At 46.4% G+C, this 25,225-nt stretch overlaps 1 protein-coding gene across 4 annotated transcripts in view; it reads right to left on the reverse strand.

Annotated features, from left to right (window-relative positions):
* SYNDIG1 (synapse differentiation inducing 1) overlaps positions 1–25,225 on the reverse strand; it is a 128,001-nt gene that overhangs the window by 65,644 nt on the left and 37,132 nt on the right. For all 4 annotated transcript variants that reach the window (XM_053578811.1, XM_053578810.1, XM_053578813.1 and 1 more), the window contains exon 2: positions 1,703–2,257. In XM_053578811.1, coding sequence (XP_053434786.1) covers positions 1,703–2,182 — 480 coding nt within the window. In that variant the 5' untranslated portion in view covers positions 2,183–2,257. The remainder of the gene's footprint in view (positions 1–1,702; positions 2,258–25,225) is intronic.

Genomic DNA, 25,225 nt, shown 5'->3' on the forward strand with positions numbered 1-25,225 from the left:
AGGATGCATCAGGGTGGGACCTGCCTCCACAGGGGACTTCTGACCCCTGCGCTGAGCTCAAGCCCCACCCTCTTTTTCGGATACTTTCAGAACAAGCTGGTGCAGAGTCCTCAGGCCTCCCGTGAGGAGCTCAGACTATTTTCATGCTTCCACCTCCCTAACTTTCTGCATCCAGGTAGCATTTCACTTCTGCTTTCAGCAAAACCTTCAGATCTCAGGAGCAGCAGACACTTAACACAGCCTTCAGGACACAAGCTAAAGCACTCTGCCCTCATCCCCTTGCTGAGCATGAGCCTGTACCCCCACAGGTGCAATCAGGGCTGTTGTGGGTCCTGGGCCTTCTCCCCAACAGTTCCCCACCTCCACCAGCCAGTCTCCTGGGGCTCCGCTTGCTGGGGCTGCTTGACACCCACATTGACCTCCTTTCTGACTCTCCTTTCCAATTACAGTGTCTCCCTGCAGCTGCGCCTGGTCCTCATCAGTACCTCCAGACCTGACCTGCTGTCCCCTTGGCCCATCACTCCCCTGTGGTTTCCCTGGGTGGGGTCTAGTTCTACTCCAAACCTTCTCCCTCCAGAGCACACCCACCTGCCTGTCACCTGCATCACTGGAGGAAGGTGTGAGCCTGGTCAGACTGAGTCCTCACCTGATAGTCTCTCCAGGAGTCTTCTAAAATGCTCACTTCCTCCAAACCATGGTTCCAAATGATCTCCAATCTGCCCCAAGTCCCCACCTGTGCTGACCTCATCCCACATGGGCCCCTCCATTTCTACCCCACCCCCCTTCTCTCCCAGGCAAGCAGCAGGCCGACTCCGGACAGGCTAGCCCCCTGGATCCCTGCTGGGGGCCATCTCCTCCACAGGACCTGGATCCTCTGCTCTCACCAGCATCCTCCACCTATGAAAATGTTCCCCCTGCTTAGCCAGAAATGAATGTCCCTTCCTTTTGATCACATTTCTTCTGTCTCTCTGTGCCACTCCCCCTGTGGCCCCACTGCAGGGGGATGACTCTGGGGACCTGGGCACCCTGTCCCCTGATATTGCCCCTGAGCAGTGGCTCTCACACTCCTGCCAGGGTCCTCTCTACAGGGACAGATGTGGTGCATGTGCCCTGTCACACCACATCCAGGATGCACATTTCTGGGCATGTAGTTTAGATGCCCTCAACTGAAGAAATGATTCATCCAATAATTTAACTCCTCTGCCTTTTAGGCTATCAATTTCTACTATTTCTTCTAGCAACATTTAGCTCTACAAATAAACCTCTAATCTCTCAGGAGACACTCTGGAATGTAAAATCAAGGAACCCACCTGTGACAGCAGAAACACCTCCCAACCTCCCCCCCCCCCCACTTCCAGCCTCTGTGACTCTGGGACCCAGTGTCCCTCTCATCTTGCTCCCACATGTCCTCCAATTCTCCCCTGACAGGTGACAGGCAGCAGGGTTTCCCAGCTGGCACCCCAGTGCTGGCCCATCTGACGGCCACCCCCTCAGGTCATCTCTGACCAAGCTCACTGCTGTCCATGTAATCTTTCTCTACTCCTATCTTCCACAAACATTCGACAGGCAAGGGCACCAAGAACGCCTTCAGTTTCTCTGCACTTTTGAACACTAGTTTCATTCCCTAACTTTTGTCAGGTACTCACAGGTTGTCCCCTGCAGCCCTGGAACCCCCACCACCCATTCCTAGAAGGCCACTGACCTCCAGCTCTTGGAACTCATCCTCCTCCTCCACATCGTAGGACAGCGTGTGGATTTTGATGTCATCGGTGGACAGGTCAATGAACTTCCCATCAGGGTACTCCAGGCTGTCTTTAGTGGGGGACCGGTCCTCGATGAAGGTGGTCTCACAGCAGTCAGTGGCCACACCATCGCCCCAGGAGCGCAGCAGGCCCTCTGAGTACAGGATGATGTTGGCCCGGGAGTGGGGCTGCACCGATTGTTGCAGGGTGTTGGGGTCCAGCAGCTGCTGCACAGGCTCATTCCTGCTGCTGTCCAGGACAGCCGGCACAGTGCTGGCCACCACACGGTGGCTCTGGTACTGGGGAGCTGGGTAAACAGACACCAGCCCATCCCTGCTCTCGGCCATGAAATTTCTGGTATTAATTAAGCCGTTCTTCTTGCCAGCATCGCTGATTTTACTGTGCACCAATGCGCTCTTCTGCTCAATAATGCCATCCATGGTCCTCCTCCCAGGCTAGTGGCAGGTTGGTGGCCAGACTTGCACGTCACACTGGCCTCAGGAGGCCCATTTCTCCTAGATGAGGAAGGAACAGAGATGAAACAAGAAAATCACTTGGAAAGAAGCTGATCCCCCAGACCCAAATGATTTCAGATCGTGCCAGACAACTGATCCGCGCAGCAGAGAGGGAGGCAGGTAACACACGGTCCTGCCTGTTCCGAGAGTGTTAAAGAGGCTCTGTCCTGGTGGCCAGCCAGGGTGAGCCAGAAACTGATGCACAGTTCCTGCTTCTGCATGAGGAGCTTCTGCAAGAACTGGGTCTAGTGCAGCCATACAGGGCGATCTGGTTGCCGGCAGATGCCCCCCAAACCCAGTCACTTTAGCATCCGCCTTGCCTGCAGGGACAGGAGGCTGCAGATCTGTGATGGGCCAACCCTGCTAGGTGTAGGGCTGTGCCGTCCAGCCAGAAATCATGTGACTGGGACAGTCCCTAATCAGCAACGGATCACTGGAGCTGTCAGGGCTCAGGGTTAGTCCCATAGTGAGGATGGAGTCAGGCACAGTCTGGCCTGGCAGCACTGTCAGTCTGAGGACCAGCTACTTCATCAGAGAGCAGAATATGGAGCCCACCTGTACCTGCTGAGTGGGAACCTGCACTGTGACCTGCCCAGTTGTGCCCCACAGAGCCGCAGGGGCGGCTAGAGTATCAGGGCAGGCTGTGGCTGCCTGATTGTACAAATGATTGCTTACTACCCTTTTTAGGGTTCCAATAAACATACCAAACAATTTACATTCTGAAAGAATAATGTTTTGTTTATTGAAGTAAATTTTTCTAACTTTGAATATCATAAATTAGGATTATGAGGGAAAGGAGCTATAATTAGCTGCACTTTATTTTCATCACAGCAGCACATTCCACAGAGCGTCCATCAGACCAACCTGGCTTTGTGTGATGCATTTTGGAGCCCGACCTCAGAATAGCCTTCCTGTGCTTCCAATGCTCTTTTTTTAAAAAAATAAAGTCTCACTTTGTCACCCTTGGTAGAGTGCCATGGCATCATAGCTCACAGTAACCTCAGACTCCTGGGCTGAAGCGATTCTCTTGCCTCAGCCTTCAGAGTTAGCTGGGACTATAGGCTCCCGCCACAACGTCTGGCTATTTTTTAGAGACAAGGTCTGTCTGGCTCAGGCTGATCTTGATGCTGTGAGCTTAGGCTATCCATCTGCCTCAGCCTCCCAAAGTGCTGGGATTACAGAAGTGAGCACCACTCCTGGCCCCCAATTCTCTTTAAAACAGATAACTTTCATGAGTGTTTCTTATTTTTTATTTTGTAGTATTTCTTTCTGATATTCAGAACCAGAGGCTGCAAAGAAGAAAGCCTCTAATTTGACCCTTTATTTCTGCCTAATTGGTCTCTACTATGTCTAGGAGGCAGCCTTCCTTTGACAAAATGCTTTCTGGGCTGCACCCATCCTGGCACCCTAGCATCACCCTGTTGGTGGGGCCTGGGAGTCTGCTCTGAGTCCGGCAGAGGAAGCTGACTGATGTCACTACTTGCTAGTCACATGACACCTGCTTCCTTACTTTAGTGGCAGGTGTGGGGGCTGGAGACAGGACAGAGGGGGCCTCTGTGCAGCTGCCTTTGTGTCCCCAGTTAATCCTTCCTCTTTTAGTCTCTTTCTGTGTTACTGCTCTGAGGACCCTCCTTATGAGTGAGTGGCATGCCTATTCACCCCTGAGTTCAGGTGATATCAGGTGGAGAAGAAAACTGAGGGAATGTGAGAGAAGATACAGGCAGAGGGTGTGCAGTATCTCCTGTACAATTTTATATTGTACAAAGACATTTTACTTGGAGACTATTGTGTTACAAAGAGCATTATACTCAGAATCAGGGGGCCAGGGATTTACTCTACTTTTGCTAGTAAATATACAATTGTAGGCAAATTCCTCATGACAATGTAATTATTAATAAAGTAGTTGAGCAAGAAAAGTTGTAAGGTCCTTTTCAGCTCTATGATTTGTGTCAAGAGTCTATGATTTGGCTCAAGAGTCTTGGGCTTTTAAGGAATTCGTTTCCACAAAATGGCTTCACTGATGAATTCTAGCAAACGCTTAAAGAAGAACTAATACCATCCTTTCTGAACTTCTTTTTAAAAATTGAAGAAAAGAGAATACTTCCTATATGAGGCCAGAATCACCCTGCTAAAAATACTAGCCAAGGACATTACAGTAAAAGGAAACTACAGGTAAATATCCCTTACGAACACTGACGTAAAAATATTCAAACAAAACAAAGCATCAAAAAAACCCCCTCACTAACAAATGTAATTAAGCAGCATATTAAAAGGATTATACACCACAACCAAGTGGGATTCACTTCTGGACTGCATGGAGAGTTCAATTTTTTAAAAAAAATCATGTAATACAACACATTAATAGAATGAAAGACAAAAATATTTTGTCATCTCAAATGATGCATAAAAAAACACTTAACAAAAGTCAAAACCCTTTTTTTTAATTAAATCATAGCTGTGTACAATAATGCAATCATGAGGTACAATGTGCTGGTTCCATATAGAGTCTGAAATATTTTCACCGAACTGGTTAACATAGCCTTCATGGTATTTTCTTAATTATTGTGTTCAAACCCTTATACTCTACACTTAGTAAACTTCACCTGCACCCTTCCAAGATGCACCCTAGATGTGGACCCACCAATCACCCTCCCTCCACCCTTCCTCCCCCTCCCTTACCCCCTTCCCCATATTCTTGTACTGAGATTGGGTTATAGCCTTCATATGAAAGCTACAAATTAGTTTCATATTAGGGCTAAGTACCTGGTACTTAGCTAAGTACATTGGTACTTTTTCTTCCATTCTTGGGATACCTTGCTAAGAATAATATTTTCCAGCTTCATCCATGTAAACATGAAAGAGGTAAAGTCTCCATCTTTCTTTACAGCTGCATAATATTCCATGGTGTACAAATACCACAATTTATTAATCCATTCATGAGTTGATGGACAATTGCTATTTATCTCTTCCACGGGCACCAGGTGAGTAACAGTACGTGAATCTTAGAATATGTGTCAAAAACTTCACTGATAAAAACAAACCCTTAGTCTCCATCAGTGAAGAAAGATTGTTTATTCAGTTCCCTAGTGAAAGTTGTCAGAATCAAATGGAGTTGCTATTGTTAAGAAAACCCTAGCAAATAGAGCTGGGGAGGGTTCTATGCCTGTAATAGAAAAGAATCTAGAAAACCACAACCTTGGGCGGCGCCTGTGGCTCAGTAAGTAGGGTGCCGGCCCCATATACTGAGGGTGGTGGGTTCAAACCCAGCCCCGGCCAAACTGCAAAAAAAAAAAAAAAATAGCTGGGCATTGTGGCAGGCGCCTGTAGTCCCAGCTACTCGGGAGGCTGAGGCAAGAGAATCGCCTAAACCCAGGAGTTGGAGGTTGCTGTGAGCTGTGACACCCCAGAACTCTACCAAGGGTGATAAACTGAGACTGTCTCAAAAAAAAAAAAAAAAGAAAAGAAAAGCCACAACGATCATCCCAAGTTTACACAAAAATACTTCAGCAAGGACATCTGCCCAGCAGCTGCCTGCACACCCTGACAGGTAGCACTCTTGTTATTGATCTTCATGACTAAAGATAATTATTAAGTATCTCAAAACAATTACCTAATCCTCATTTTTTTCCTTTAAAAGCCTCCCTATGCCTCCCTGACTGCACACACAGTTTACTATGGCACACGTATCCCCACTGCCACGCGCTGTTCCACGTAAGTACCGTTCCTTCAGAGAGCTTCTCCCTGTTTCTCATGTAGGCCGACACTGAGAGACATGTAATTTAAAAACTCTCTGATCTTGGATTAAGTTACTGAAAGCCAGCAGCTTTTCTTGATTTATAAATAAACCTTTCACTTATGAAGAAACTGCTGTATTATTCAGGGGAAATCACATTGCTACACGTTTAATGATGAAGGTTGATTTTCATCAAGCAGTTTCCTAGAACTTCCCTTTGGCACAAATTGCTCTGTTCTGTTCTCACCTCAGTGTCTGCACAGAAGCCAGCAGAAGCCATCAGCAAACTATGATCCTGCTTACAAACAGGTAATGATTCTCCTCTCACCTCTATTTTCATTAGAGACATTAACTTACCGAAATCAAAGATAATCATATCTAAAAATAACAGTCACTGTTTTCTTATGATTTTAGATGTTAGTTTTCTAAACCTGAACCAGCAAACACTGACCCCTGACTCCAGTTACCTCTCAGTAAGTGAAAACAACCCTGAGGCTGGGACAAAAGACTCCAGTCCTTCAGAGGGGAGATGGCTTCAACTTCTAATGCAATGTCACATAAAAGTTTCAAAACAGGTAACCTGGACTCCCTCCAACACCAGGTGATGGGAAGACACTGGCACATATCCAACACCCAGCACGGCAGGAGCACATAGCAGGCATTTCCAGGCACTTGACATGCATTTAGTGGGCACAACTGTGAATGGCAGTGTGCTGAGTGTGGGTAAATAGCAGAGCACCCAGATAACCACAATGGGACACGACACCATGACGCACAGCACAGGAAAGTCTGAGAATGCTGTCTCTGAACAAGCACCAAGTGCAGTGAATGTGGTGGCCGTGGCTGAGCTGCCTGGCAGGAATAAACCCAAGGCGCAAGAGCCTAATCTGGGGATTCTGGACAGGTCTGCAGTGGAGACACTTCTGAAGGCAAGCCCTATCGGGGGTATGGGGTTGGGGGGTCCAGCCCTGCCAGGGTGTGGGGTTAGGGTTTCAGCCCTGCCAGGGGTGTGGGGTTGGGGTTCCAGCCCAACAGGGGATGTGGGATTGGGGGCCCAGTCCAGCCCAATGGGGTGTGGGGTTGGAGTTCCAGCCCTGCTGGGGGTGTGGGGTTGGGGGTTCCAGCCCTGCCAGAGGTGTGGGTTTGGGAGTCTAGGACTGCTATGGGTATGGGGTTGGGGTTCCAGCCCAACAGAGGATGTGGGATTGGTGGTCCAGTCCAGCCCAATGGGGTGTGGGGTTGGAGTTCCAGCCCTGCTGGGGGTTTGGGGTTGGGGGGATCCAGACCTGCAGGAGGTGTAGAGTTGGGAGATCCAACAAGGGATGTGGGTTGGGGGTGGGGGTCCACTCCAGCCCTGCATGGGGCTGTGGGTTCTGTGACTATGGCTTACCCTTAGCATTTGACTGACTGGACTCCCTCTTGGCTAAGGGGATCCCTAAAACTGAATTGTTAGCTATGAGAAAGGAGACATGCCTCATCATGCCCCCTCTCTTCTTAGAGGTGTCCTTTGTAACTCATTAGCAGGCCTAAGGCTCTGTAAGACCTACCTGCAGGTCCTCAATATATACAACAAACCACTTGAAGGGTCTGGGCATGTGTCCTGTAGTCTGTCTCTGATTAACAGACTTACCTTAACTCAGCATTCCTTTTCGCTCACTCCTGATCTATTAGACACAGGCTAACTTTTTTAGCCAATTGTCAACTAACTAAAGAATCTTTAAACCTACCTCTAACCTATGGGTGCCCCCTCCAGATGTCCCACCTTTTAGCACCAAACCAATGTATGCCTTCCATGTATTGATCTATGACCTCACTTGTAATTCCTGTCTCCCTGAAATGTATAAAACCAAACTGTGACCCCATGATAGCCAAGTCTACTTGCTCAGGGCTTCTTGGATGTGGCTCCAGGTCATGGTCCTCAAATCTGGCTCAGAATAAACCTCTTTAAATTATTTTACGGAGTATGGGGGCATGGGGGCATGGGGTTGGGAGGTCCAGCCCTGCAGGGGCTGTGGAGCCAGGAGGTCCAGTGCCATGGCAGGTGTTCCATGCCAAGGAAACTCCAAATGCCTTGGGGGCTCTAAGGCAGGAAACAGGACAAAGGCCAGTAGAGCTGGACAGAGCCCTGGAGGAGTCCTGACAGCCTGAGTTGTCCAGTGAGGCACCAGGGGGGAGAATCCTCAGGCTTGGTGCTTCCAAGAGGGGTGGGGGAGGAGGGTGTGCAGATGGAGCACCCCTGCTTTTGGCTGATGGCCTTGGATCAGGGGCAGTTGGGGGAATAATGATAAATGCATATATATTGGAAGTGTGAACCCATGGGTGCTGCACCCCATGCCTTGGTTCTCACATCCCAGTGACCAGTGGAGCCATCTTGGTTCACACACAGACCAGGCCAGAAGGGTTCAGGGACCTAGTGCAGCCACTGATGGATCACTGTCCAGCACCTTTGTCCTGGGGCAGCACAGCTCTGAGGCCTGTGTTCTGTGCTCCCCACTACCCCATATCCCCAGGCATCAACTAGATGGATTGTACACCATTTGTCCACTGCTTCCCACCCAGAATCACTTCCCTGCTCCTCAACTGGTGCCCCCAATCCCCCTCCCAAATTCCCATCTCAGGGCTTGCCACTTAGGAAGCAAACCCAAGGCCTAATGAGCTAGTGAGGGGCTATCACAGCTTCTGCATGGACAAGAAAATTGAGCAAGCCAACCTATAAGTCTGTAAGCCCACAACTCCATACTACTCAATGACAACAACTTGCTTCTGTGGTCAGAAGCTGGAGAAGGGGGTAGAGATATCTGCCTTCAAGTATCTACGTGGAAGCCATCTTAAAGAGAAGGGAGACCTCCCAGCCTGCAAGATCAAAGGGAAATGTGTAACACATCTTAAAACAACATTAAAATCAGGCCCATGGGACAGCTAATTCTTTCTGCAAATTCATGAGCTGCCTGGTTATAGGCAGAGGGTGTATGGGGCTCACAGTCTTCATGTTCCCAGTTCCCAAGAGAGTAATTCCTCCTTGCTCCTTGATACATTGGTGTTCTGGTATCCACAGTGGGATAACTTAAGCCCACTCCCTAAAAGATAGATTCTCTCACACTTGTTGGGAAACAGGTTTGCTGGCCTCTGAAACACAGGAGGATGACCCAGACGCATCAAATCTTTACTGAGATATAGATGGCCCCAGTGGCCTCTGTGATTCAGCTGAGGGTCACAGCCCTGGTGGCATCCTTGAGATTTCACAAAGACCTAAATCCTAGCCCTGGTTTACCTAAATGCAAACAGCAAAGTCACTCCTTCCAGGCAAAGGGATGGGGGACTTGGACCCAGGAATATTTCACTCCAAGGCCCACAGTGTCCTCATGGAGCTGAAGACCCCAAGCTTCTGCTGAAAAGCTCGGGGGGACAACTGTGGGGGACAGCTTGTCTGCATCACAGGCACTCCTGGCTGAGAGGGTGTAAGTTAGCTGCAAGTAGTCCTAGCTCTGTGGCTTTCTTTTGTTTTAATAATTTCATTCATTAAAAAAAATGACTGCTTTGCTGAGATGTAACTCATGTACCATAAAATTCACCTTCTTCTAAAGTGTGCATTTAAGTGTGATATATTTGCAGAATGAGTGACCCTTACCACCTCTGAATTTGAGAGTGTTTCCATTGCCCACAACCAGTGGGGCCCCCACTTCTCCCTTCCCTCGCCCCCTCCAGCCCCTCTTCTGCATCTTGTCACTATGATCTGTCTATTCTGGACCCGTCATACAAATGGAATTATATGGTTAGTGGTTGTGGCATTTGGCTTCTCTTACTTGGGTCCGCTGGGCTGCAGCAGGTGGATGCCTGGCTCTTCCTCATGGCCGGGTGGGATTCCAGTGAGGACACCCTGCAACCACCTCCTGATATCATTCTGGGAGGCGGTGGGTGCTGTCATCAAGTTCGTGCATAACACCAGGCTAATAACAACTCCAGCTCTTAGTTGAATTTTTGACAAAACAGTGTAAGTCTTTCTCTAGAGTAAGGATAAAATTCTCTTAAAAACAGAACATAGCCCGTGATGGGAGCGAGGGAATGGTACTTCATGGTACTCAGAACACAGTGACAAACATCGTACGAGTTGGCTCAGTAGAGGCAGGGTCTCAGAAACATCGGCAGAAGCAGACAAGGCCTGCTGCCATGTGACTTCTGTGTCCCCCTGAAGGAAGAAGGTGCTTCAGGTCAGCTCTCCTCCTTCGCTGTGAAGTAAAAAATTCACACCCTCGTATACAATAGGCACTTGCATATAGCCATGGGAATAAGGTGGTGTGTGCTGAAGCCAAAGCCTCCAGCTTCCTTTCCAGACACAGGAACTGAGCCATTTCCAGCTCCATCTGCTTGCAGTCCACAAAACATAACCCTTTGTAAAGAATTCCAGCCTGGTCCAGTAAGAGTTGTGTGTTACACATGTGGCAGAATTATATGTGGACCTCTCTAGGAAGCAATTAGGCTTACATAATTTCAGGTTGCATTTTCCTCAGACTTCTTTCTAGTATTTATTAGATAGTTCTACTCAGGAAAGAACTAGAAAAAAATCAAATGAAAGTTTTGAAAATCAGTGTTGCAAGTACAGTTATTTTCAAACAAATGTATGAACAAAAAGGTAAAGACAAATTGGGAAGTACCCAAACTTTCTCATATTAGTTTTCCTTTTTTTTCTGAGCCTGTGAATAATTCCAATTTTTTTTTTAAATCAATGTCTCTCCTCCCACTTCTCCAGCTCAAACACACACACTTCTTCCTTGGAAGGACTTAAAATGTTGCACCGTGTGTATGGTGAAAGGAAGGGGCAATGTGGTGTCTCGTGTCCAGACCATATTGCTGATTAGGACCCTTACATGCCAATGACTTCATGCTGTAGCAGCAAATTTAACACATAAAACAACCTCTAGAACAGCCTCTCCAAACAGAAACAAAATTATGCAAACTATCTATGCAAATGAAGAAGAAAACTATGCTAACTGCAGATTAAATTAGCTGGAGCACTTGGGTGTATGGCAGGCACAGATTGTTTTCTCCTGACACTTCGACCCCATCACAGACAGCTCAGTTAGGCAAAATATTAGGTACCAGGTGCTGGACCCTCCTCAAACTCCAGCACTGTTAGAGTCTTTTGTATAATTAGCACTAGTTCTCTCTGCAAAGGAAATGATATGGATGTTACTACCAATGCCCGAGTGTGGAACAAAAAGAGCTGCTTTCAAATCCTCATTAAACAATTAAAATTTGCTGTTAGCACAAACATGTAGAAAAGCTTGCAATTTGGCAGTGGAGATAGTTAATGAACAATTTGGAACCAGATCAGTTATTACTATTTAGCATTTAAATGGAACATTACAATTGCAAAATGCTACATCATCTTCTGTATCATTTGTGGTGGCCTGGGACGTCCTGCTCACAAAACCAACCCAAACTTCTTCTGGCAAATAAGCTTTGTGATAGCACCATTGGGACACAGTTCACAGGAATCGTAAACCTGATTTATTAACAGAGAAGTACAGTAGAAATTAAGTGACTTTGGAATTAAGAAAACCTAAATATTTAGGCCATTGCTGTCTTTAAAAGTTGAGCCAACACCCCGTAGTTCTGTGAGTATACATTTCATTTTTAAGGAAGATGTGGCAGAAGGAGCCTTCTTTATCAGTAGCACTGCCCTGTCCACCATTATCAATTCCACCACCCTCACCATAACCATGGCCTCTACCACCATCACCACCACCACCACTGCCATCATCACTGCTGTCATGACCATCACAGTCATCACTGCCACCATTACATCACCATCACCACCACTGCCGTCATCACCATCACCACCAGCACCACCACCATCAAAATCATCACTACCACCATTACATCATTACCATCACCACTGCCTCACCACCACTATCACCCCCATCACAATCTTCACTACCACCATCACCACCACTGCCATAACCAACTTCTCCAAAGTTGAGAGAGGAAACTTTCAAATTATGTGACTAATGAAGCAATCATTTGAGTATGAGCAAAAACAAAAAAGAGAACAGAAGAATGATGATGATAAGTACTTTAAGGAATCAGAAAATTCATCTCACACACAGCATGTTTGAATAAGTAACTTACAAATTTATCTAGAAAAAATGACAGCGAGAATCAAGGACCTGGATAACAGGGGGGAAGGAAACAGTGAGCAGATTAAGAAATGAATAGAGGAAGTCTCCAAACAGCAGCTGTCTAGCATCGTCTGTCCCATTTACAACAAACATCAGCAGGCTTCACAAAGACCTTTTTTTTGGGGGGGGGGGAGGCAGTTTTTTGGCTGGGGCTGGGTGGAACCCTCCACCACCAGTATATGGGGCCAGCACCCCACTCCCTGAGCCACAGATGCTGCCCCATTAAGACCATCTAAAATTTTTTTCCACAAAGACCATTTTTGTGAACGAGAATGACAGAGTTCAAAGGTGGACAGTTCGAGAGACGCTGTGAATTAAGGTATAGATTTCTTTCCTCATTGTGAAAAGAAAGTCATTTAGAAAGCACAAAGGAAACAAAACAAAACAAAAAACCCCACAATCAGAAAAGTGTGCAAGAATTCCATGGGCCCAAATATAAAGCAAAACAACAGTTTCCATTATGTTGAGCAGTTGTGGCGTTTAAGAAGGCACAGTCTGTCGGACCTGACACTAAGAATATTGCTCCATCCTCTGGTACAGGGGTCATATTGCAAGGTAAGTCAGAGGCAATTTTATTTTATAATCACAACTTGGATTTACAGGCATAATGTTTATAGAATCAAGATAAGAAATATTTAATAGTTTAACATTTGGAACCTACATATAGACTAAACATAATTTAAAGACACATTGTAAAGCTTACCAAAGTTGTCACCATCGTCATTATTTTAGACAAGAAAGTCTCCTAAATGTCTGATACTGTGTAAAATCTTTACAAGGTAATCCTGTTTAATTTTCACAATAACCTGTTTAAGTAGGTCTTACTGTTATACAATTTCTGGATGCAGAAACTGAGGCATGGAGAAGTTAAGTGCCTTGCTGCAAGGCCTACCTGTGAGCCCAAAGAGCTGGATTTCACACCCTGAAAGTCTGGCTCTGGGCAGTTAAGCTGTATTCACTGCCTCTCCAGTTAAAGCTAGGACATGGGCAACCGCCAGGGGAGGTAGATGGGAAAGGGAGAGACAGCAAGGGCATGTGTGCTAACCACAGCCTCATCCTGTATGGTGGAGGCTTAGTAGTGTTCATTTAAAGATGTAACAGTCACCAAGGGAAGAACTCAACATAATACACCCCTGAAAAGCTGGGGAGAGGGAATGAGATGGGCAGTACTGTAAGTGAACTGAATTCTAACCTTAAATGAGCTAACTTCTCCCCTTTCAGAGCAGGGAGTCCCTAAAGTCAATGGATCAAGAAATAACTAGATAGGCCAGGTGCAGTGGCCTATAATCCCAGCACTCTGAGAGGCCAAGACAGGAGGATCCCTTGAGCTCAGGAGTTCAAGACCAGCCTGAGCAAGAGCCAGACCCTGACTCTACTAAAAACAGATAAACTAGCTAGATGTTGTGGCAAGTGCCTTTAGTCCCAGCTACTCAGGAGGCTGAGGTAAGAGGATTGCTTGAGCCCAGGCATATGAGGTTGCAGTGAGTCAGGACACCACAACACTACCCAGGGTGACAAGTGAGACTCTGTCTCAAAAAAAAGAAAGAAAGAAGGAAGGGAGGGAGGCAGGGAAGGAGGGGTGGGGAGGGAGAGAAAGAGGGAGGGAGGGAGGAAAGGGAAGGAAGGAAGGAAGGAAGGAAGGAAGGAAGGAAGGAAGGAAGGAAGGAAGGAAGGAAGGAAGGAAGGAAGGAAGGAAGGAAGGAAGGAAGGAAGGAAGGAAGGAAGGAAGGAAGGAAGGAAGGAAGGAAGGAAGGAAGGAAGGAAGGAAGGAAGGAAGGAAGGAAGGAAGGAAGGAAGGAAGGAAGGAAGGAAGGAAGGAAGGAAGGAAGGAAGGAAGGAAGGAAGGAAGGAAGGAAGGAAGGAAGGAAGGAAGGAAGGAAGGAAGGAAGGAAGGAAGGAAGGAAGGAAGGAAGGAAGGAAGGAAGGAAGGAAGGAAGGAAGGAAGGAAGGAAGGAAGGAAGGAAGGAAGGAAAGAAAGAAAGAAAGAGAGAGAGAACTAGATGAGCACCAGTCAAGGTACAGGGTCAACAACTGTCAAGAGCTAACTTCTTGGATATGGAACGATATGTTAGGAGCCCAGGGGAAAGGTTTGGAATTTCATTACTGTTATTATCCTGACTAAAATAAGCACACAAAGAACAGAATTTAAAATTCACTTCATCACAGAAATTGAAGCCCTGTGTGTCATGTGTGCTGGTGGGAATATCAGATGCAATGACCATTATGAAGACACTGTGCTGGTTCCTCAGAGAGTAAACAGTTACCACACACTGCAGCATTCTACTGCCAAGCACATACCCCCAAAAATTGAAAAGAGGAACTCCAACAGATATCTGGGGATACCAAAGTGAGTGCATAGCAACATAGCTCACTCACAGTAGTCAAAAGGCGGAAATAAGCAAATGCCCACTGACGAATGAACTAAGTCAAAGTGTGGCGCACGCTACAACGGATGCTGCTCAGCCTGGAACGCATCACAGGTGCCATGGCCTGGATGCACCTTGAAGACCGTGTGCTCAGTGAAATAAACCAATCCCTAAAACAACACACATACTGAAAAACTGCACTTATAGGAGGCATCTGGGGCAGTGGCACTCAGAGACAAAGTGGAGTGGCTCAGGATGTGACAAGTCCTGGCGCTGCAGGGAGGGTCGTGACACAACAGTGTGCATGTGCTTAAGACCATGCATTGTACATTTTTAAAGTGAATACAATGGCAAATTTTGTTACATATATTTTTCCACAATTAAAAAAACACTTTCCTCAAAAACAGAAGCAGTGGTGTTGGTATAAAAGCCTAAGATATGGTACCTTTTACTTTATTAGAAGTTAAGGTAAATTAGTTCTTTAACTGCTTTCTGAAATATACAAGAACCTCGAACATATTAATTCTGATTACAATCTACCAATACAGTACAATAGTTGTCTTTATTTTAAATTATGTATGTGATATAAAAACATAAAAGATTATATATTAAACACATATTAACTCCTTACACTTCATTATTGTTTTATGCAGTCAATAGTCACTTAGATTTGCCCACATTGAGTAAAAGTATGCTCCAGGGCTAAATCTCATCATATTTCAAGTGTCAAAAGCTGTCGATCATGAGATGCATCCTTATTCCAGAATTTCAGAAATGTTAACACATGAAAAGAAAAAAATGTGCATCTTAGCATAGGAGAAATCCAATATTAAAGAAAAAATAAACTAAGAGAACGAACCATAGACCATAATATTTTACCTAGAAAATCCCTTAGCATGGGTTAGTTACTAAATGGGTTTCATCTAAAATAATGACGCTGGGGGTTTTTGTGATGTTGATGGTGAGGAGGGTTGATGGGCATACATGGATAGAGGAGAAAGAGATAGGGAAAGGCAAAAGAGAAAGAGAAAAATCCACTGTGCACTGAGGGTTGCCCGTGGACCCAGAGTTTCATGGGTAATACATGTTTTCAAAGGATCAAAGGAGCCACAGGGCTGCCGTCCTCTGTATTATAGTAAAGACACCTAGTACCGAACTAGGATAGGGACTAGTTGCTGCTAGGATCTATATCATGGAAAAAGGTAAAAAGAAATTTCAATAACTCTGTGTTTCTTATGTTCCCAAGTTCACAGCAATGAACCCAGAGTGAGGACATAGCCATCTCATAATTCACACCAGAAATGATCTGTTAAAAAATACTTGGGGTACAACGCGTGCTCTCAGGCAGCCACAGAAACAAAAGGGCAGAGTGACATGCTTTTTCGTGTGCCATGGGTTTTTTACTAAGCCTCAGATTTGCTGAAATAAACTCAAAGCATAAAAACAACAAAAAACAATTATTCCCTCTCAATTTTCCTATAGCTAAGTGCTTCCTCAAAATAGAAACATTTTATTTAAAATATTCAGAAATGAACGTGCTGTCTCACAGACAGTATCCATATCCATAGCCCATCTTCTAATTAATTAACATAATAAACTCTCAGGCTGCTGCTTTGACCTTCAAATGAGAACTAGAGGAATAGCTCAGTCTGAGAAACACAAAATATCAGTAGCTAAAATTAGTCCATCAGAGCTGTGACTGATGAGAAAATGAGTCACATTTCAGTTGAGCCTTCCTGTGCTAATACCTCAGATTCATCCCCATGGTCATTTATCTGTAGTTATTCTCTGCTAGCCAGTGCGGGCTTCACAGACCTACCGCGGTCAGGGACACTGTGATCAGGAAGCATAAACTGAAGTGGGTCCCCAGTGCATGGAACCTCTGTTCCCCAGGAGTGTCTGTGACCGCTGACCAAAGGAGAGTCTGTAGGCAATCCAGATGGCCACAGGCAGCGTTGTCAGTCCCTGGGCCGCTAGCAGACAGGAACTTCTTAGGTGAATCCCTTCATGTTCTCAAGACCGAGCTTTCAAGAGTGACAGCCCAGAGTAGAGATATGCTTAGTGTAAGATGAGTCACACCTGTGATAGCTTTAGGGTCCTTATGAACAGAGCCAGCTAGAAACTGGAGGCTGGGATTCAGGCAGGAACAAACCAGGCAGCTTCTCCATCACCTGTGAGCGTCACAAGACCTGAGCTTTCCTTTGGAACCATGAATCTCTCTGGGACAAAAACATTTCCCTGAAAGGTTAGTAAAGCTACAAAAAGAGAGAAAATGGCAAATCTGCCCTGCTGGTGATAATGTTTCCATAGGATGCCCACAGGTCACAATTCTACTGCAGTAGCACAGAGGCCTCCATCCCTCTCTTACCAGCCCCGCCCTGCTCAGTTCCTCCACCTCCGGCACAGATCACTGATACCCAGGTGCCACAGGATGTGCCCAGGGCTGCCCCTGTCCCCGCTGCCTCCCAGTGCCATTTGACATGGAGAACCTGCAAGGAGGCTCCCAGGACTTCACACAGCCCATGTCCCCTGAACTCAACCAGCATTATTTGCTGGTAAGTGTCCCTGTTGGCCTTGGCTAGTGGGTGGGTTTTGGCAGAAGTGAGCCTTACAGTCCTAAACTACAGGCAGCACAGGTGTCATACCATAAATGGCAACACAGGGTGAGAGTAATTAATAATACAGGCAGTCCTGGTGGTGCTCGTAGCTCATTGGGTAGGGCGCCGGTCACATACCTGGAGGCTGGTGAGTTCAAACCCAACCTAGGCCAGCTAAACAACAATGAAACAATAACAAAAAAACAGCTGGGTGTTGTGGCGGGCACCTGTAGTCGGAGGCTGAGGGAAAAGAACCACGTAAGCCCAAGAGTTTGAGGTTGCTGTGAGCTGTGATGCCATGGCACTCTACTAAGGGTGACATAGTGAGACTCTGTCTCAGAAAAAAAAAAAAAAAATGAAAACAATACAGGTGGTCCTGCCGAGACACAGACCTGGTGTTCAGATCTTCAAATTTCTTGGGAAAAATCAACTTTAAACACCATGCCAGACTAACTTTGAACACCTCCTGCAAAAAAAGAATCTAAACATGCCACATAATACCATGAATATTTCTTTATAGGCATGGCTGAGGTCACAGAAAGCAAAGAAAATCCTCAGGGGCTAACATAAGGAGGGAAGTGAAATGTGGGGGCTTTGCCCCAGTTGATGTTGCCATATACCTGGGGAGAGAGGGGAGTCTTGGGTTTTAGTGGGTTGCCTCAAGGAAGGAGCAGGAACTGAAACCCTACACACACACACAGAGACCCCAGAGGATGACATATCCATTGAACATGCTGGCTATAGTCGCTCTGTCTACCGGCCCAGTGAGGGAGAACAGGGTGGCCCGCCTGGCCTGGCGCTGGGAAGCTCTGTGGTGGACCTCAGCATCCCGTGGATCAGTGGTCTGAAATGTTGGTATTTCTACAGTTGGGAACCTCCTAAGGTGAGAAACTGAAACCAACATAAAATGTGGTCTCAAGTCAGTGATTCCAAGAGGTCCCTGTCAAACACATTCTTGCTTTGGGAAATCCTCAGGGACAGTTTTCAATTGAAGTTACATTGAGGTATGTCACACTTCAAAATTTTAAAATTTTCCAAGAAGCTGTCTGCCATGAGCTTGAGTCTGTATACAAGCTTTCTAAGAACTGCAGTTAATGGACGAACAAGTTTCTTTTAAGGTATTCACGGCATACAGAAGGTACTACCAAATCCACATGGGGAGAAATACATTATCAAAAGAGACAAGGTAAATTAGAATTTCCTGAAATAAAAATAAACACAGGAAATAAATAATATGATGGACGAGTTAATAAGCAAACTGGAAACGTCTGATGAGGGAATTGAATTGGAATAGCAAAGTAATGCTGCTACTTTGACTCCAGGGTAAGATAAGAGAATATGAAAGATGTAAAATGGTAGGATGAGAAAAATGAGAATGTGTCCAGTCAACTAACAAATTCTGAAAGAACAGCCTGGGAATTCCCGAACAAAAGAACACTGAGGGTGGGGAAGAGGCACTACTATCTGAAGAGATTAGAAAATGAACCAGAACTAATGGAGATGTGAACTTATAGATTCAGATACACACAACAAAATGTAATGAAAGCTATTCCACGCTGAATGTTTTACAGTAACTATCCAACACAGGAGACGAAAATATCTTAACTAGAGAAAAGGAACTGTATATCCTATAGGAAAAAAACAAACCAAGAGTAGATTTCTCAACAATAGCAGCAGAAACCATAAGAATATAAAAAATAACTTCAAAGTTTGTGTGAGAGAAAATACGTTCACCCTAGGATTCTATACTTAAACTGTTAATATCCTTCACAAATGAGAACACGCACTTGTCCAAGGACTAAAACAAGGAACCTCTTACAGACTCATGAAGATCACTCAGGTATGTTCTCCAGACAAATGGAAACTGATCACAGAAAGAAAAATGAGATGCAAAGTGACAAGTAAGGTTTAATAAACCCTGACTACAGAAAACAACTCTAATGACAATAATGATTACATCTGATGGTATAAAAGTTAGAAGGAACTGAAATAGTGAATAATGTAAGAAAGGAAGAAGACTCTAACATCCTTGTATTCTTCAGGACAACAAAGACAATATTAGCTCTAGAATCTGTACATTAAGAAATGCACGGCCAGGCATGGTGGCTCACACCTGTAATATTAGCACTTGGGGAGGCCAAGGCAGGAGGATCCTACGAGTTCAGAAGTTCAAGACCAGCTTGAGCAAGGCAAGACTCATCTCTATTAAAAACAGAGAAATTAGCTGGGCATTGTGGTGGGTGCCCATAGTCCCAGATACTTGGGAGGCTGAGGTAGAAGGATCACTTGAGCCTAGGAGTTTGAGGCTGCCATGAGCTGTGATGACTATGATGACGCCAATGTGTGTTAGCCTGGGTGATAGAGAAAAACTGTCTCCAAAAAATAAAAATTAAAAAATTAAAAAAAGAAAGAAAAGAAAAAAAAGGAAATAAGAAAAAGGATGGATATTAAAAGCATAAAGAGAACATCTAGCGATATAAATAAAAAGTGTGCCTTCTAAACACGGAGAGGAAAAAGAGTTACAATTCAAAGAATCTGGAGCTCCAGGATCTTTTATAATGACAAATAATTGAAATATACACACGTGTGTGTGTGTGTGCGTGCGTGTGTGTGTACTGAATCCCTCCACGGGCTGAATAAGATCTGCTCGGAGTCCGTCAGGCTGGAAACTCTGAGAGCCAGTTACTTGTGCCAGGGTTTCTGCCAAAATTACAAAGACCCAGGGACATCAGGTGGCAAACCAGTGCTCACTCCAGACACAGCCTCAGGCCTGTGGGACTCTTCACACCTTTTGGCTCCTCTTTGCTTTCTTAAATCATTATGCATCTGTGTTGTGGGGCTTAGCGTCTGGGCGGGTGTGATCTTATTTCTGACTGACCAGACTATATCTATGTAATCTTCGGGCTCTTGCTTCTGCCTCTATTTATTTCTCTTTTCCTTCAATTCTCATGACTATTCCAGCGCTGCCCATGGGGGCGGTGGGAGTGGGAGCCCAAGCACTCTCATCTTTATCCTTTGGAAGAACTATATTTATTTCACTTCCAACTGCCAGTCTTGTTTTAACGTTTGCCTGCTCATTTGGTTTTTATTTTTACTTTAAAATGCATCTTAAACTTCTAGGGTTTCCTCTAAATTTTGTTGGCTCTAGGTTTTCTGTTTGTTCATTTTTACATTTATTTGAAATCTCCTTCAATTCACCTACCTTTTTCTTCTCTGGGGTTTTGAAATCATCTGACATCTAAATACAGTCTTCCCCTTAGTTTTAATCTTCCACTCACCCCATGGTTACATTTTTGTATCTCTTAGCTTTCTCACTTTTATCTACGTTTGTATCTCCTCCATTCCCTTCTTCAGGCATTTTCCTTTATTTTTTCTGGATTCTGCTGTTAAGACCACATTATGTCCCCTGAGGAGACCTAGAGGCTGCTCTGTAGTTCTACCTACTGTGGTGCCCTGGGCCCCGGGCTCTGCTGAGAGGCTACTACTGTGGCCCATAGGGACACTTCCCTGCAGGAAGGCAGCCTCCCCGCGCAGGGTCGGGCTTGGTGGAATAGTGCCCCGCTGTCCCACCAACCTCTCTAGAGATAAGCTTCTTGAGTGGCATCCAGGAGTCCTGGGCAAACAGTGCCCATAGGGTGTCCTGGACATGAGGAAACAGGTGGCCACAGGAGGCCCTGCAGGCAGCTTCTTCCCTGGGCGATGGTGGAGGAGGGGGGTGGGGACCCCTACTCAGTCTGTCTCACCCATGCTGGTAGCTGTTCACCTGTGGCCACCCATGGGGATACCCTCACGACCACCTCACAGCAGCCACAGGGGACTGAGCTGCACACTGAGTAGGTATGGGTGAGGACGTCCTCTGGCCATACTCCGCGCTCACCCAGCTGAATTGGAAAGTCTGGGGTGTGCAGATACGAGTCTTTATTTGTCCCTGCCTAAGGAACCACATGGGAATAAAGATGATGAGGCACAAAAAGTGCAGGGACTCGTGGCACTGTGAGTGATGCTGTCCCCGGGTGCTGCTTCTCTGGGTATGTTCTCCTGCAAGCGATAGAAGACGCAGTCCACAGCAGGCAGATTGCACTCAGTGTCCCTTGGCAGCCAGGATGAATGGAGACTGAGGACAGGCCCACCCCTAACTCTGACATCCAGTTCCGCAGAGGCCTGCGCCCCTGGTGCCCCCGGGAAACCCTGGCGATGAGAGGTGTGTTGGTGCCTACTTCCCATCCACTTCTATTCACTTCCAGCGCATCCTGGACTCACTCGGCGTGTAAGCCCAAAGCACCTAAAATCCCTGCTGGCATGGAGGACTTTGGGGAAACCCAGCTAAAATATCTTGGTCTTGCCGGCTCCGGGGCTCATGCCTGTAATCCTAGCACTCTGGGAGGCCAAGGCAAGTGGAGTTTGGCCTCTTGAGCTCCGGAGTTTAAGACTAGCCTGAGCAAGAGCTGTCCCTAGTCGCATATTACTGTGGGAACCTGTGGTCCCAGCTACGTGGGAGACTGAGGCAAGAGAATTGCTTAAGCCCAAGAGTTTGAGGTTGCTGTGAGCTGTGATGCCAAGTATCTCCCTCAACTGTCTCAAAACAAAATAAAACAAAAACAAAAACAAAACCTGGGTTTTCTTGCCAGATGCCTCCTGTATTCCAATAACCTCCTGGCAGAACAAGTGGGAAGGCTGCAGGCTGCCTTGCTGCTGCCCACCTTTTCTGATCTGAGACTGGGGCCTACTCTTCACAGGTGAGGGGGTCAACAGGGATCACCCCCATCTCCCCCCCCACACACACACAATTTCAGAAACCATTGTGGTCTGCTTTGGGCCAGCTGATTTGGCCTGCAGTTCTGGGAAGAGCCGTTGACCTGGAAGTCACAGTATCAACACATTTTAAATAAGCCAGAGCAAAACCAATAGGCACTGTCAATCAGGAGTGTAAAGGCCTGGACTGTCCCACAGGGGCCAGCCCTTCTCTCCAGCAGGAATTCCAGGGAAGGACCTTCTCCAGTGGGCCTTAAAATGACTTCAAGACACTTGAATTTTAGAAAGTTTGTGGTTTAAAAAAAATTTTTTTAAAAGAAAGTTTGTAGTTTGAGCTATTATTTCTTCAGTTTTCAAAGGAAAAAAATAAAAGTGTCAATACTTCCAAGCATTTGTGACCCTAACTCTGTTAGTATCAGGTAGGATCCTGGCCATGCTCCCCCTCTTTGGGGTATGTCAGTCAGGGGGGTTCTTTCTCCGAAAGCTGGCTCAGTTTCCTGACAACTCTGATGTGGCATCACACTTATATCTTTCCTTTCTGGGTACGTGTGTGTGCTGCTTGGACACATGGCATGGTTTTTAAACAGATAGAACTTTAACTTCATCTGATTCTTCATACCTTTGCTAACAACATGCTCAGGAGAGGGCTGCCTGCACTGACAGGCCATTACCTGGACAATGGGTGTGCTCCCAGCTGCAACTGTCTTAACCTAGATGGAAATTCCTTCCCAGGGTTACTTATGAACCAAACCTGCTGGTGCCAAATTAAAGTTCTTGGGATAAGTTGGGGGGCGGAGCTTCAGAGTGCAGGGAAGTTAATTTATACTCCTAGAGTCAGCATTTGAGATAGCCCCTCTTTGATATCTGCCATCCTGGGACATAGATTCTGGACTGGTTAAAAGAAACCATTTCTCCTCAGCAATGCTGTTCTGAAGACTGCCTCTGACTACTGCTGAGCCTCAAAATCAGCAGAACAAGAAGACTGAGACAATTGAAACTCTTTTTAATGACATGTCACTATCTTCAGTAATATTTCAGCCTCTATTTCAAGTCTACAGGTAAAGTCTAATGGCCTGTATTTGGATTCTGATCTCCCAAAATAAGCTCCAGCCCCACTGTGATGTCCAGAACATGGTCTCCCATAGAGAATGCTGAGAAGTATTCTGACAGCAGAAATGCCTGAATCAGGCTAGTGGAGCAAACTGAAACACAAATATGGATGAATGTCACCTAAAATCAGGTTAAATTTAAACTTTACTTAAAATATTGCAGTGGTGGCTGGATGCTATGGCCTATAATCCCAGCACTCTAGGAGGCTGAGGCAGGAGAATCACTTGAGCCCATGAGTTTGAGGTTGCTGTGAGCTGTGGACTCCATGGCACTCTACCTAAGGTGACATAGTGAGACTCTGTCTCCAGACTAAAAAAAACAAAAAGAAAAGGAAAAAAAAAGTTGTAGCGCCATTGGAAGAAGAAACCCCAAATGTAAGACATCCATGTGAATACCTAAAATACACCCAAATTTAATTGCCAGGTTGAATGAGGGATGACCTGGGGTGTGGATACCCAGGAGCTACTCTAACCTTCCCTCCTGTCTCAGCCCCCGGAAGGGAACCTAAACATTGAGGAGAAGCCTTCCTACCCCACCATGCCTGACCTCTCAGTCCCCCAGACCCCACTGGCAACTCCCTTCTCCTTGAGATAAGTTCCCTACAGCTTCTCTGAGCACACCTTGTGTTGGCTGTCCCGTTCCCCTCCAGGTCTTCCCACCACTCTGTGCCAGGCCTCTGTCCAGCCTCTCCTAACTCAACATCTTCCTGCCACACCCTGTGCCAAGGGCCACACCCTCCGGAGGTCCCTCACCAGACCCGGGTCTGTGAATGGCCACACCACTTGGCCAAACCCCATACCTGGGGCTACTTGCCCGCACCTCCTCCACATGGTCATGTCAGATCACGGACACATCTTCCCCGCTCTTCTTCCTCATCACCATGGCCCCAGCATTCTTCTCTCTCACCCAGGCCACCTCAAACATCTTACAGCTCCTTCCACATATGCTTACTTGGCTCATGCAGCAGCCACAAGGGTGTTTCAGAAAGAGAGTGGATCTTGTGACATCCCTGCATAAGCTCCTCCACAGGGATGCTGTTCCTGGGGTGTGAACCAGGCCAAAGGCTTAGCATGGCCCATGAAGCCCCTAGTATGCCACAAGATCTGCACACACCTTCTTGTGTTCCAGCACCACCGGCCTTCCTTGAAGTAAAAGCAACTTTTCATGAACTATAGGTTTTAAAGTTTAGAACTTGACCCATTCTGAGAAAAATGGCAAACTAAACATTGATGCAGCCCCCATCAGCCTCATGGCCACAGATGGTGACGCAGAGCCTCGGCTGGGCAGCCAGCTTGTGTGGGTTTCATTAGCTTGGCGTCTATCCCTACCACTCCCATTATTACTGGTGTGGTCCCTTTATGTACGAGCATCTTGATTTGCTCTGTGGGCTGGCCATGCCACTAACTGCACAGCACTGACATGAGCCTCTGGAGACTGCACAGCATAACAGCACTCTCCCCGGAGCCCATGGTCCTCAATACTAGTAAGCAAACAGTCCTCATTAAGTTTCTTCAATCTAGGCATTCAGCAAACATGCGCTGATCACTGTTCTCCATGGTAGCATTACAGCCAGAAGAGGCTCCTGTTTTGTGAAGCTTACACTCTAAAGTCTTAACAAGGGACTTATGTAGCTAAGAGTCAGGGGAAAGCTAGCACAGGACAAGGGAGCTGGACAGCTGGGGGCTTGTGGGAGGCATTACCAGTGGGGCATCTAGGGGTACGGTTCACGCTGCTTCTGTGAGAACTCAGCATTGCACATGAGAAGCAGGCATGGATGAGCTTCTCCTGAGTCCCTGGTCTATTTTTACCTCCTGGACGCTGTGAGTCATGGTGCTGACTGTGTCTCCCTCTCATCTTTGCTGCTGCTGAGCTTACAGCAGCTCTAGATACCAAAATACAGATCTGGGGTCCTGACCTCCTTCCTGGAGTAATCTTGTTTTCTCCTAATTGTTTCCCTCCACCTTTTTAGCATCACCTGTGAATTCAGTTCGTTGTTAACCAATCCCATCATGTTGCCGCGTGTCTGCCATGCCCTGGGTGGTAAATGCCAAGCAGAGGCCACCCACCCCCAGCTTGCTTCCATCCCTCAGTGTCAGAGACCCTTCTTCAGGAAAAAGGTGCCACATGTCCTCCATAGTCCTCAGGAAGGGGAGCTGAGAAGAAAGTGTGGGGCCAGGTTAGCTTGCCAGCCTCAGCTGGAGACCACAAAGCACTGAGGTCCAAACCCTGAA

Source organism: Nycticebus coucang, chromosome 24 (genome assembly GCF_027406575.1).
Source record: "Nycticebus coucang isolate mNycCou1 chromosome 24, mNycCou1.pri, whole genome shotgun sequence".
NCBI lineage: Eukaryota > Metazoa > Chordata > Mammalia > Primates > Lorisidae > Nycticebus > Nycticebus coucang.